The sequence below is a fragment of the Triturus cristatus genome, chromosome 6 (genome assembly GCF_964204655.1).
Source record: "Triturus cristatus chromosome 6, aTriCri1.1, whole genome shotgun sequence".
Taxonomy (NCBI): domain Eukaryota; kingdom Metazoa; phylum Chordata; class Amphibia; order Caudata; family Salamandridae; genus Triturus; species Triturus cristatus.
In genome coordinates, this window is record NC_140589.1 from 1,914,410,585 (window position 1) to 1,914,424,423 (window position 13,839).

At 46.9% G+C, this 13,839-nt stretch overlaps 1 protein-coding gene and 1 long non-coding RNA gene across 2 annotated transcripts in view; one reads left to right on the top strand and one right to left on the bottom strand.

Moving 5' to 3' along the window:
* Nucleotides 1-13,839, top strand: part of LOC146822443 (NACHT, LRR and PYD domains-containing protein 12-like) — a 341,354-nt gene that overhangs the window by 84,665 nt on the left and 242,850 nt on the right. Inside the window, exon 2 of the mRNA XM_085613551.1 lies at nt 1,623-1,921. Within this exon, the coding sequence (XP_085469677.1) occupies nt 1,642-1,921 (280 nt within the window). The 5' untranslated portion in view covers nt 1,623-1,641. The remainder of the gene's footprint in view (nt 1-1,622; nt 1,922-13,839) is intronic.
* Nucleotides 1-13,839, bottom strand: part of LOC146822444 (uncharacterized) — a 79,930-nt gene that overhangs the window by 17,822 nt on the left and 48,269 nt on the right. The window lies entirely within an intron of this gene.

The window sequence follows — 13,839 nt, forward strand, 5'->3', positions numbered from 1 at the left end:
CACATCCTTCTCTGTTGAAGCAGCCAAGCTATGGAACTCCTTACCACCCCACATAAGGTCCATGGACGACCACCTTATCTTCAGAAAACTACTCATTAATTGGCTCTTCCCCCACATAAGCACCATATGCAAACAGATTATACATCATATCCCTATGTATATAAGCATTTATTTTTACTATAGATATGTCCCTGTATATGTGTAATGCTTTGTATAAACATGTGGAATAATTATGTTTTTAAACAAACAAATAAATAAAAGAGATTTTTAAGTGCAACAACACTTGAAAGCCAGATTTATGTAATGCATCTTTAATCTACATATACTTACTTCCTGTATGCATCTATATACCTTCCATGTACTTATGGATATATATATTTATTACTTTGCTGCTAATTCAGCATATCCAATGCACTACCCTCTTTCTCACCCTATAACTCTCTCAATATATCTTCTACCTCAACTCTCTGACTCCTCTCAAACCTCTTTCTAATACTCTTTGCAATACACTACCCTATTTCTCACCTTATACCTCTATCAATATATCCTCTACCTCCACTCTCTCAACCATCCCAAACCCCTACCCCCACTATGATCCCCAAAACAACCCTATCTAGGCTCTTCCCTACTCTACCCCTCCTTGCATCACCTCATACCTCTTTTACTATACTGATTCCCAAAACAAGCCTATCTAAGCCCTTCCCCCGGACTCTTGCCCTCCACATCCCTTTTACTCATCCCAATCCTTCTCCTACTGCCCTGACCTCCCAAATAAATAAAGTCTAAAACCTTCCCTCTTCTATCCCTCCACTATCCTTTTCAATCCAAATAACTGACTAACATATCCACCACTCAAATTACTTTCATATTTCCATACTAATTCAACACTAATCCTTTATGGGTTCCGGAGTAGCGTGCTACTCGCCAAAAGAGCATCTAAACACCCCATCAGGGGTAACAAGCTCTATAAAAATGCAACCCTTTTCCCCTCTCCTATCCCTCCGCTATCCTTCTTAATCCAAATACCTCACTAACATATCCATCACTCAAATTATTTTCATATTTCACTATACTAATTCAACATTAATCCTTTATGGGTTCCGAAGTAGCGTGCTACTCACCGAAAAAGCACTTCAACACCCCATCAGGGGTAGTAAGCACTTATATATACAAACCTTTTCCCTTCTCTATCCCTCCACTATTCTTCTCAATCCAAATAACTGACTAACATATCCACCACTCAAATTTCTTTCATATTTTCACTATACTAATTCTCCACTAATCCTTTTTGGGTTCTGGAGTAGGGTGCTACTCGCCGAAAAAGTGCTTCAACGCCTGGTCTGGGGTAGAAAACGCTATATAAATGCAATACAATACAATACATTGTCCTCCCTGCTCTAGATCGCACTGTACATTAGAATGGACATGATTATTTCTAATAGCAGGGCAATTGCTACAGCTCCAAGACACCCTACTGGGCCAACAGCAGCGCTGTATTAAGTAGATTTCATCCATTAAGTGAAACACATTGTGCAGATGCGAGGAGTTTGTTAACATGTATCTGACTTAGGTGACTCGAGTTTGTGACCGGCCCTCTTTTTATGTCCCAATATTTTTTTCAGACAGAGCCTCACATGAGCCATGGACGGAGGGAGCACATCTGGTGACATATTGCTCTACGCCCTGCAGGATCTCTACGAGGCTGACTTCAAAAGGTTTAAAAATAAATTATCAGAAATCAACTTCAAAGGGCGGCGAAACATCCCGCGAGGAAGCCTGGAGAGAGCAGACTGGATTGACACCAAGAACCTTCTTGTACAGTTCTACGGCAAGGACTCAGCCATTGATGTGACCATCGAAGCCTTCACCAAGGTCAGCCTGATGGATGCGGCAGTCAGACTCCGAGAGGAGAGACAGCGAGGTAAGAGGGGAGCGACCCTAGAAGATCACACCCCAAGGTCCACCGTGTTGGCCAAAAAAATAATAAAATAGGTTTGCATCACTTGGTTCCACGGTGGTGATAAATGTGCAGCACTCTGCAGAACACTTAGGAAAGAGGAAAATGCCTCTGAGGATTGTTTTTGTGCTCAAAGGTGTCACTTCCTGCACTAAACAAGCCTGCCTGCTAAGCAGGCACCCATGCCCTGTGGCATAAGGGTGCCTGCATTGGTGCTCGGCAGAAAACTGTTCACCAACAAAGGCAGAGAGCAGGAATGTGCCATATATATATATTTTTTTTTTACACTTTATTTATATTTTCCAGTGAAGAACATCACATTCATTAAATAAGCATAACAGCATGCACATCATAGATTGGGCAAACATACAGCAAGTCATTACTATGAGAGTGGGCTTTTGTTTCTCAATTGTTCGGAGATAGGGGCGAGCATATCCTGGGGGGGTAATCCATCCATGTCAGGTATTCATATAGCACGTACATTCAGGGCGCGATGTATTCCCTGATCGCATTGAGGTTCCAAGTGTGCAGGTAGGTTGCCAACAAATACACAGTGTAAGTCATATAGTGTTTACCATCCCACTACCAGAGTTAGATCCTTCCCACCTTATTGGGAGCGTAGCTCACCATCCCCCCTCGACCCCTTAAGGCAGCATTATATGGGGGGGGGGGGGGTTCTACCATCATCTCCTGCAGCTATAGGGCTGTCCAGAGGCGAGCGTGTAGTGTGTGCCAATAAGTAATTCTTAAGAGGGCCCCATATATCTTTCGGTTTCGAGCTACGGGGCAGCGTCTCCGCATATATGGAGAGTTGGTCCTGACAATACACCATGTCCGCCATCCACTCAAATTTAGGGGCCCGTCCTCTACCCCATCTGCATGCAACTCTGCGTTTTACTAGCAATAATGAGAGTGTGACAAAACGGCGGCTCACTTTGGGAATTTGCTTAGTATAACCAAGGAGCGCAATCAGGAGGTCACACACCATCAGTAGGTCTACCATTTCAGAGAGTGCTGCAAAAACCTGTTCCCAATAGTCCATCACCCTCGGTCATTCCCAGGCCAAATGCAGGAACCCAGCTCCCTCCCTACCGCACCTGTCACAACCATCAGTGTCTCGCAGCCCATAGCGACACATCCTAGCCGGGGTATAATACACACGCTGTAAATATTTGTAATGGATTATACGAAGTCTGGCACTAGCCGAGATTTCCGCAGTTTGTAGACAGCAGTGTTGCCATTGTTCATCCATAATATCCCTGCCCAAGTCAGCCACCCAGTGTACCTGTGCTTCACTACGAGGGCCCGCACACTCCGTCCTGATCGTTCGATACATATTAGATACCAGGTGTCCAGGGCTCGTGCCCTGTAGCATCTGGTGCAGCAGCTTGAGGGCCGCCGGCTCCCGCGGTAAGCCCGGGAATATGGCTCGCACCCCCTGTCGCAATCATACGTATAAAAACGATTCCAAGGGAGTAGGTTGTATATTACCAAAAAATTGGGCTGACGTGCAAAAACTCCCATTGCAAAACAGATCACCCCAAGTTCGTCTGCGCACTCGAGGTGCACAGTTGTCTAAACCCTTCTTCCTGTAGCAGTGAAAGCTGCGGATGGTACGTCAGGGGAACAGCCGGAGAGTATAAAGTCGAGACATCCAGAACCCTCATAATATATCGTCATGCGTCCACTGTGCTAGTAATGGTGGAGGGCTCAGTGCTTCGAGGGCAAATCTGTGCATATATCATTCCATCCAAAGGAATCGGGTCCGCTAGCCAATGCTCCGCCGCAACCTGCGGCATGCACGCCGGCGGGTGTACCCAATAGTATGCATAGTGGGCTTGGGCACATGCATGATAAAGTTCAAAGTCCGGGATATCAAATCCCCCCTGCGCTGCAGGCCACACAAGCACCGTCCATTGAACCCGCGCCCGTTTACCGCCCCAAAAAACACGCATCAGTTCTCAGCGCAATGTTTTAAAAAAAACTCACCCCGGTTGATAAGGGAGGTTCAGAAAAAGGTATAAAAATTGCGGCAGTATCACCATTTTAATCAATGAGGCTCTGCCTGCCATGGACAGGGGCAGGGCTATCCACCGCGTAATATTATCGGTAGGGCGGTGCCATAATTAAGACGGATCATTTCTTCTCGATCTCCGGAAATTGGAATCCCCAAATATTTCAGATCTGTATCGCACCATGCAAGCGGGTAGTCCAGAGGGAACCTAACCACTGCCGGTGTCAGGGGAAAGAGTTGCGATTTTTCCCAGTTAATATGAATTCCAGAGAGTTTTCCAAAAGCTATGAATTCACGCAATTTGGGGTTCAGGTTATGCTGGGGGTCTCGCACATATAGCGAAATCAGTATTTGGCGCAGTGGGCAGCGGAGCGCCCTGTCATTATGATGCTGTCTTAGCCTGCACGCCAGTGGTTCAATCGCAAGGGCAAATAACAGGGGAGGGACAGCGGGCATCCCTGTCTAGTCCCTCTGGTAATAGCAGGCGACGTACGACCATTAATAAGTACCCTAGCAGTTGGCTGGTGATATTGCAGCTGCACCCAAGACACAAACCCCGGGGGAAAACCCATTTGGAACAATAAGATAGTCCCATTCAACTGAGTCAAACGCTTTTGTAGCGTCTAAGAATATCGCTGCTAAGGGGAGCTCAGGCGACACATTCTGGACTATTGAGAATAACGTACGGAGGTCGCCCTCCCAGGGATAAAACCTGCCTGATCTGGCAGTACCAGCTTTTCAATCAAAAGGAGGACCCGGTTCGCTACGAGTTTCGCGAAGATTTTGGTGTCGTTGTTTAGAAGCGACAATGGCCTGTAGGAGGTACAGTACTGGGGCTCCTTGCCTGGCTTCAGAATAGACGTGATCAAGGCCTCTCTCATAGAAGGGGGGAGCGTACCGCACTCCAAGGACTCCTCCTAAAGTTCTTTCAATATAGGGGCCATGATATCTATGCAAGTTTTATAAAATTCAGCAGGAAGCGCATCGAGGCCCGGCGCTTTGCCAGACTTCTGCTGCATTATGGCTTCGCGCACTTATCCAGTTCGAATGGGGCACATAAAAACACACGATGATGGTCTTCCAGCCAACCCAGTGCGACTTCGCCCAGGAATGTCTCGAGCTCCAAAGGGTCCCCCCGCTGTGTGGTGTACAATGTAGTGTAGGGATCTGTGAAGGCAGCCTGTATATCCATCGCATTTTGACGCAAGTCTCCAGCCAAGTCCATAATTTCAAGGACATGGTTAGAACATTTGGGTTTCTGTATGACCTGCGCCAGCATCTTCCCAGGGCGTTCTCCCTCCCCAGGAATGTGCCATATCTTGGTAAATATAGTTCATTCCTGTCCTCTCCCGTTCACTCACGGCAGCGCAGCCAGTTGTCTTGATGTGTTGCATGAATAGTTCATTCCTGCCCTCCCCCTTTCACGCACGGCAGCGCAGCCAGTTGTCTTGATGTGTTGCATGAATAGTTCATTCCTGCCCTCTCCTGTTCATGCACTGCAGTGCAGCCAGTTGTCTTGATGTGTTGCATGAAAGTTGATTAAATCTGCCCCTGGGTATAAAGATGGATGAGGCCTGCTGCCTTGTTTTTCTTCTTTACACTCCTTGGTCTTTGTAGACAAACATAGTACAAGCTGTTGAACTAGAGGAGAACAAGGAAACACATATACAAGGTTTACGATCATTGCTACTCCCCACAGGAGGTTCAAGTCCCTCAGTGGCCCCAGCAGCAACAACATAACCAGAGGCAGTAATGCCAACAACAGAGGCGTCTGCCAAGAGGTGAAGAAGGTCATTAGCAAAGGGAAACCCCCACCCACCAAGAGGAGGCAAACCATCTTCAAGTAGAGGGCAGCATCTCCCATCACCTTGAAGAGTGGCTAAAGACCTCAAAAGACAGATGAGAACTGAATAATATGTAAGTAGCCCCTTTCCCTCCCATGGTGATACAGCTGAAGTGAGCAAAGCATAAACAGGACTGTCTATAACAAGAGGTGAACACCCTTTTCCAGAGGCAGGCCATAGAGAGGGCCCCTCATTCCCAAAAAGAGAAGGGATTGTATACCTGCTACTTTCCTGTGCAAAAGGGAGGACCGAGTCACAAACGCAAATCCATTCTTGATCTCAAGGCTGCAAACGAATACAGAAACAGTGATTCAAGATGCTGCCGCTTCATCATGTCTACCCTCAGCTTCATCGAGAAGACTGGTTCTTCAACACAGATCTGCAAGACTCCCACCTCCATATCCTGACTGAGGTCGAGGATCAAAGATTTTTTAGGCTCTTTGTAGGGAACAACCACTAACAATACACGGTGCTGCGGTTCAGTCCCACCAAGAACTTTTACAGAGTTCATGGCAGTGGTTGTGACGTATCTCAGGAGGCCAATGATTTTCATTTACCCTCATCTTGATGAGTGCCTCTATAAAGCTTTTTGTTGTCGAGTACTTCCTAATAGCTGTCTCCACTCTTCCCTGCCAGGGTTTATGTGCCAGTCAGGAAAAGTCATTTCAATTCTGGTAAAAACCCCTCCAAGGAGTCTGTAGTGAGAAAAGCCCTACAGTGGATCTGCTGTCAATAGGGTGCGGTGATTGCAACCCAGCTGTCCAGAAGCTGATGGCCACAGGTCAAAAGGTTATGACCTCACTGACCTTGTCAGTGTGCATTTCTCCCGCCGCACAGCTCCACCTAATAGTGGTCTGCCCTCCTGTGCCCAGGTCCTGGGTTCGAGGCCCTCCTCCTCCTGCCTGCGCCTCATCCCTGGTGGCCCAGTGGGAAATATTGTCTCTCTCTTTCTGTTCGCTGTATTTCTTTCTGTTTCCTGTATGTTTTTGTATTACTCTAGTGTATTTCTCTTTATGTGCTATTTCTCTTGTTTTATCCCTTCTTCTGTGCCCTTTTGCTTCTGCGCCATTCTCTGTTCGCCCTTCTCGCTTCCAGTGCTCTCTACTGCCTGCCCCCTCCCAGTGCAGCTTCCCGCCTCCCAGCACTTCCCACCTCTCCACACTACTTAATAGCAGCCGCTGCGCAGTAAAGGAGTGACTTCACTCACCTTGTCAGCGTGCTTTGCTCCCCCACCACGCAGCTCCACCAAATATTGGTCTGCCCTCCTGTGCCCAGGTCCTGAGTTCGAGGCCCTTCTCCACCCACAGGCTTCCACCTGTGCCTCATCCCTGGTGGTCCAGTGGTGAGTAATGTCTGTCTGTTTTTCTGTTCACTGTATGTCTTTCTGTTTCCTGAATTTTTTGTATTTCTCTAGTGTATTTCTCTTTTTGTGCTAATTCTCTCGTTTTATCTGTCTTTCTGGGCCCTTTTCCTTCTGCACCATTCTCTGTGCCCCCTTAACGCTTCCCGCCCTCGCCACTGCCTTCCCCTGCATCCCGCCCCCTCCCAGCGCAGCTTCCCGCTTCACAGCTGACCAGCACCTTCCACCTCTCCACCACTACTTAATGGTGGCCGCTGCTCGGTCACGCCAAAGGCAAGACCACCCGCACCCACTGCCAGGGATCCTGGTTCGTGACACACAATGCTATAACGCCAGCCCTCTCCACACACTCAACGTCGGACGCCCCACCACCTACTGCCATCTCACATTTAATTATTTATTTATGCAATTTTATATAGCGCAGACTTTACCCAAAGGTGTCAGAGCGCTTCACAATAGAACCTGGTACGTTACATGAGGAAAATTTACATATTTAGACGTTATAGATACAAATGAGATAAATGAAAAAGTAAAATAAAACAATAGGTGGCAGTCACACAGAAATCAAAAACACATTAGTATGAGTATCGTGCAGGCATAAATTACATAATAACATTGTAAGAACTTTATTGAGGGACATGAAAATTGATGTATTAATTCTGGAAGTGTCTTTGGAAGAGAAGAGATTTGAGGTCAGTTTTGAAGGTCCGGATAGAGGTGGTGGTACGCAGAGGGGGAGGAAGCGAGTTCCAGATTCTAACCGCATTGCCTGAGAAGGATTGAGCCATTGATCTCATTCCCTTTTGAAGGTGGGCGACTCGAGCAGTACATTTATTGCATTACGTGAAGGTCTGGAGCCTCCAGAGATTTTGAGTTTATTCACCAGGTATCGAGGGGAGGAAGTGTGCAAGGCTTTGTGGGTGATACAGGCAGTCTTGTAGATTGACCTTGCAGTAAGGCAGTGATGTGGTCACTTCTTTTGGCCCCAAAAACAAAACGAGGCGCAGAATGGAGTACGTATTTGAGAGGGGAAAGGTGGGATTTGGAGAGGACAGCAAGAAGAGAGTTACAATAGTCCAACCTTTAGAGAACCAGAGACTGGACCAAGGTTTTTAAGTCTTGCTTCAGAAAGAAACATCAAATCCCCCAGAGAAAGCGCAGTAGGTAATGTGCATTCTTTGCAATGGAATTGATGAGGGAGAGTAGATTAAGCCTTTTGTTAAGAATGACACCAAGGGATTTGGTGTTGTCGACAACGATAGGTTTGTTGTTAAGTAAATTAAGCTTATCCATGCAAGATTGAACAGGAGGAGGAGAGAGAGATAGAAAGAAGGAGGAATTCAGTTTTGGAAGGCTTCAGGATGAGTTGATGAGCTAACATCCAGTTCTGAATAGTGCTGAGAGTAGTGTTAAGGATTGAGATGTCGTGTGCCGAAGGCACCTTAAGGTAGATTTGAGTGCCATCCGCATAGAGATGGTAAAGGATCCCAGATTTACTTAGGAGATTACCCAATGGTTCCAGATAAAGATTGACCAAAGTAGGTGCGAGGATAGAACCTTGAGGGACGCCTTGACCTACCGCCATTGAAGATGAAAGGCTGTTCGCTATTTTAATCACTTGAGATCTGTCTGAGAGGAATGAAGCAGACCATTCAAGTACTGTGCCTTCCAAGCCCATTCTCTGTTTTAAAAAGTTTAGGAGAGTGTTGTGATTAACAGTGCCAAAGGCTGCAGAAAGGTCAAGACGAATGAGAAGTCAAGACTCCCCCGAGTCAAGTACACGAGGCCATCGTCGATCACTTGCAGCAGGGCTGTTTCAGCGCTGCAGTCTTGCATGAAACCAGATTGGAATTCGTCAAGAAGACTGTTATCCTTAATATATAGGTAGAGTTGTTTTGCTACACATCTTTCTGTGATTTTCACAAGAAAAGGGAGGTTGGTGATGGGATGGAAGTTGTTGAGGTCATTCGCATCAGCAGAGGGTTTTTTAAGAAGGGGGTAACCGGACCGGTTTTAAGGGCAGCAGGAAGGAAGCCTTGGCTGTGGAAGAGGTTAACCAGACTGGTCCAATAGGAAAGAGTATGGGTGTCAATGGCGAGGTAACTAGGGATAAGATCTAAAGAATGGTTAGAGGGTTTTGTTTTGAGAATGCATATGAGGAGGGCATCTTCAGAGATGACGTCAAAGTTCTGCCAAATGACTAGGGATTTGCTTTCCTCAATGGGGGTAGGGTGAATGACCTGATCAACCAGTGATTTCACTTTTCCATCAAATAATATAGCAAACTCTGCTGCTTTCTTTGGAGAATCGTCAGGCTTGATGGTTGAGGGAGAGAGTTTGTATTTTTGATGAGGTCAAATGCTTTTTTGGGTCTGTTTTTGGCTGAGTCGAGCACGATTCTGAAGTGTGACGCTTTTTTATGGAAGATGTGTTTGTGGTATTTTGATCTTGCTGAACGTAGACTAGAGACATTAGTGGTGGATGGAGATAGTCTCCATTGTTTCTCAAGGAATCTCGGGCTTTTCCTTTCTTTATAGAGTGATTTATTGAACCATGGGGCAGAAGCAATAGGTCTTTTCTTTTTGCTTTGAAGTGGAGCAACATGATCAATTTCGACTGCAAGATTGGAGAGGTATTGGGAGGTAAGACTGTTGACATACGAATTAAGGTCTAACTTTGGAAGTGATACCATAGCAGAATCACAAAGCTTGTCAAGGTCAATGTTTTTGGTGTTCCGGAACCACGTAGTAGTCCTTTTAGGTTGGCCAAGAGTTACAGGGTGAGATAGGTGAAGAGAGAAGTGGATGAGGAAGTGGTCGGACCAGTCAACATGTATAGGGACAGCAATAGTTAGCATATCTGCTTTGGATATAAAAAGTGAGCCCTTAGAGTGTGTGGGTTCCGTGCAGTGTTGGATAAGATCATTTACTGAGAGAAAAATGGCAAGCCAATTGGCAGCTAAGTCTTCCAGAGAGCCCCAGTGAAGATTAAAGTCTCCCAGAAAAATCTGTCTGTCACTTTGAGATTATTGGTCGCTGGCAAAGTCGGTGAGTTCCTCCAAGAACGAGGAGCAGTCACCAAGTGGGTGATAAATGGCATGAAATCTGAGGGGGGAGCAGTGTTGCACTTGAAGCTCCAGTGAAAGGCATTCAAATGTACGGAAGGAGCTGTTAGGAAAAGCCTTGAATTGAAAGGGGTTTCTGAAGATGATTGCAACACCTCCCCCAACTTTATCTAATCTGTCATTTCTCAAGATGGAATAGCAGGCGGCTAACAGCTGATCAAAAATAGTATGAGAAGTGTCGTTGAACCAGGTCTCAGTGGGGAAAAGAATGTCAAGATTGTGAAGAAAGTCAGAAATGTCCAGCTTGTGCTTCATTGCAGATCTGCAGTTGTGGAGCACAACTCCGACGAGGCTGTTTTGGTGAAGGGTGTGTTTGGGCTTTTAGGGGTGATAGGGATAATGTTCCTGTATGACGGTGCGAGGGTAGAATAAGGCTGATGTTTAGTTCTGGCAGAGGAGATGGTCGGAATTATGCACAGAGTAGACTTAGTTGGAGAAGAGGGGGCGGAAGGGGGATGGCGTTAGAAGTCTTGTAACTAGCCAGTAAGTTAGCAGTGTCTGCAGATGACAGATTGTGTGTGGCTTTTTTGGGGGATGGGAGCAAGGTACTTCTCTGGAGTTTGAGGAAGTGAGTGCTTGCCAGGGGAATAGGGTTGTTGGGAAAGGAGGATATTTTTGTACTTAAGAGTGAGATGGTAGCTTCAAGCTGGGAGAGAGAGGAGATGAGAAATCCTAGTTTTTCTAAAGAGAGTAGGGCTGAGCACGGAATGTTAGGTGGCTCACTCACGCAAACAAATTGAAACTTAAGGGTGGAAGAAAATGGAAGTTCTTATTTTTGGTGGAAACAAAACTCTCTGGGGCCCCCAACACTGACCTCCTCAAATGGGTGATCTCCCTCCCTTCACAATCGGCTGCAACCTCAGCATAATCATTGACGACCACCTGTCTATGAAGCAACAAGTGGTCAAGGTCGCCTCTACCTGTTTTACTATTTTAAAATGGCTGAGAAAATTCTCTGGATGCTTCCAACCTCCACGCAAAAAACAGTCATCCAGGCCCTCATCGTGTCCAGATTAGATTACGGAAACGTGCTATATCTGGGCGCAAGTAAGGAAGTGCTTCGTAAGCTGCAAGTGGTCTAAAACTCTGCGGCCAGACTTCTTTGCCAGCTACCCAGAATGGCCTCCACTACTGGTCCTATCCGTGAACTTCACTGGTTGAGGATTGACAGTTGCGCTAAATTTAAAGCTCTCTGCTACATGCATAGGATAAACATGGGCTCAGCACCTCACTATATGGATGCTTTGGCGCTTCCTTACCTCACGCCTTCTACGATCCTCTAATCAGTTAAAATTCCAAGTTCCCACTCTTTTGCCTATCTAGCTCCTTCCCTGCGGAACTCACTCCTGCTTCAATTACGTCACGAAACGAGCTACCTCAAATTCCATAAAGATTTAAAAACATGGCTTTTTAATCATTAGAGCTTTGGCTTTGTTCTCCTTAGTGCGTGTCCGTAGGTGTCGGGAAACCTCCGGGTAGCTGTTGCGCCATATAAATTTAAAATAATAATAATAATCCGCACCCTCCTCGACCAAGGCGAAACTGCAGACCTCATCCTACTGGGCCTTTCGGCAGCCTTCGACACAGTCTCCCATCACACCCTCTGCAGAAGACTCCACAACACCGGCATCCTCGACAAGACCCTATAATGGATCTCCTCTTTCCTCACCGGCAAAACACAGTCAGACTTCCACTGTTCTACTCAGAACCCATAGAGATCAGCTGCAGGGTGCCCCAGGGATCCTCCCTGGGCCCCTCTCCAACATCTACATGGCCCCACTTGCAGCCATCGTCAGAAGCCACGGACTCAACATCTTCTCCTACACAGACGACAACCAGATGAGACTCTCCCTCACAGACAAACCCACAGCCGCCTAGAGCAACTTCCACAATGGGCGGAAGGCAGTCGCCACCTAGATGAAGGACAGCTGACTCACGCTCAACTCAGGCAAGAGCGAAGTCCTGATCCTGGGCACCACCATCGCCGCTTGGAATGACTCGTGGTGGCCCACAGCGCTCGGAACCCACCACACACACGGACCACACATGCTACCTTGGCATCATCCTGGACTCCTCACTCTCTTCATGAATCAATGCCGTCTCGTCCTCCTGATTCCACATGCTTTGTATGCTTCAGAAAAGTTTCAAGTGGATCCCCACCATGTCCAGGAAAACGATCACCCATGCACTCATCAGCAGCAGACTGGATTACAGCAACACACTCTACGCCGGTACCACCAAAAAGCTCCTAAAGAAACTACAGAACATCCCCCGTTGCAGCCATATCACCTGTCACCTGAGACACCTACACAGGCTCCTGGTCAAAAAAAGATTTACCTTCAAGCTCCTCATGCACACCTGCAAAGCCCCCCAAAACTCTACGTGAGAAGTTGACCTGGCATATGCTGTCCACTATTCTAGTGGGCACCTTGCACCAGTAAAAACGACCCCTTATTGATGGTAGGTTAAAGACAGCCTTTATAGAAAGCTATCCTAGTGGTAGCTGTGGAGAGCAGCCTTCAGGCTAAGTCTTGAAGGAATGTAAAGTAGCTTATTTTACCAGTCTATAATCTCTTGAATGATCAAATGAAAGGACAACCACACCAGGTATATATTCAAAATATATGTATTTAGGTTAAAACACACCCCTCTAGTCTCTTTATGAGGCTAGAGGCAAAAGTACATTCAGTAAACTTAATTGGCACACAGTAAATTAGCACAATATACGTTGAGCCTTAGGGGCGTACAAAACCATATACCAATAAAGTGGTATAAGAACCACAACTTGCATAGATACAAGGCCTAGAGCCTTTAGAACCTCTGGGGCCTCCAGGAACCACCCAAGGTAGTGAGCCAGGGGACCCACGGGGGACGCGTGCAGTGTCTACACACAGCCACGAATCACCATTAACTTCTTCGGGGAAAGGCGCAGTTGGAAATTCAAAGATATAGGACACTTAGAAGAGTACTAGGAGCAAACCCCTTTAGAACTAGGAGGTTCTAGACTCAACACCCACGGGAGCACCGGAGTACTCGAGTTACCTCACCCAGGGAAGCCGGGTGCATAGGTGTCTTTTCGTGTCGGGTTTCGACGTCGTTTTCAATGGCGATCTGCTGCAAAGTGCTGCTGGCATCCAAGTGGAAAGTTTCTAGAGGGATCCAAGCCTGGATCGGAGATGTGAAGAACCTGAAAGCAGAGGGGACAGAGTCTGGGTCACTAGCCAGTGACCAGGAAGACGATAGGCGTATGCCCACCGATGTCGGGTGATTTCAGGTGAAGGAGGTGAAGCTTGACTCTTCAGCCACGAGATCCCGGAGATGACGACGATGACCAGGAGCTGGATTCGAGCTATCCCACAAAGGATGTTGAGTGCTGCGGTGTCTGTGCCTGGATTGGACCCAACAAGCTTTGGCAACAGCAACCCACGCAGAAAGCAGAGATAGGCTTCGGTGCAAACCAGCAAGGTCTGGGTGACTCACCACTTGGTAGGGAGTCAGGGCACGTTTGGAGCAACCAGGGAAGCCCAAGGAAAATCGGAA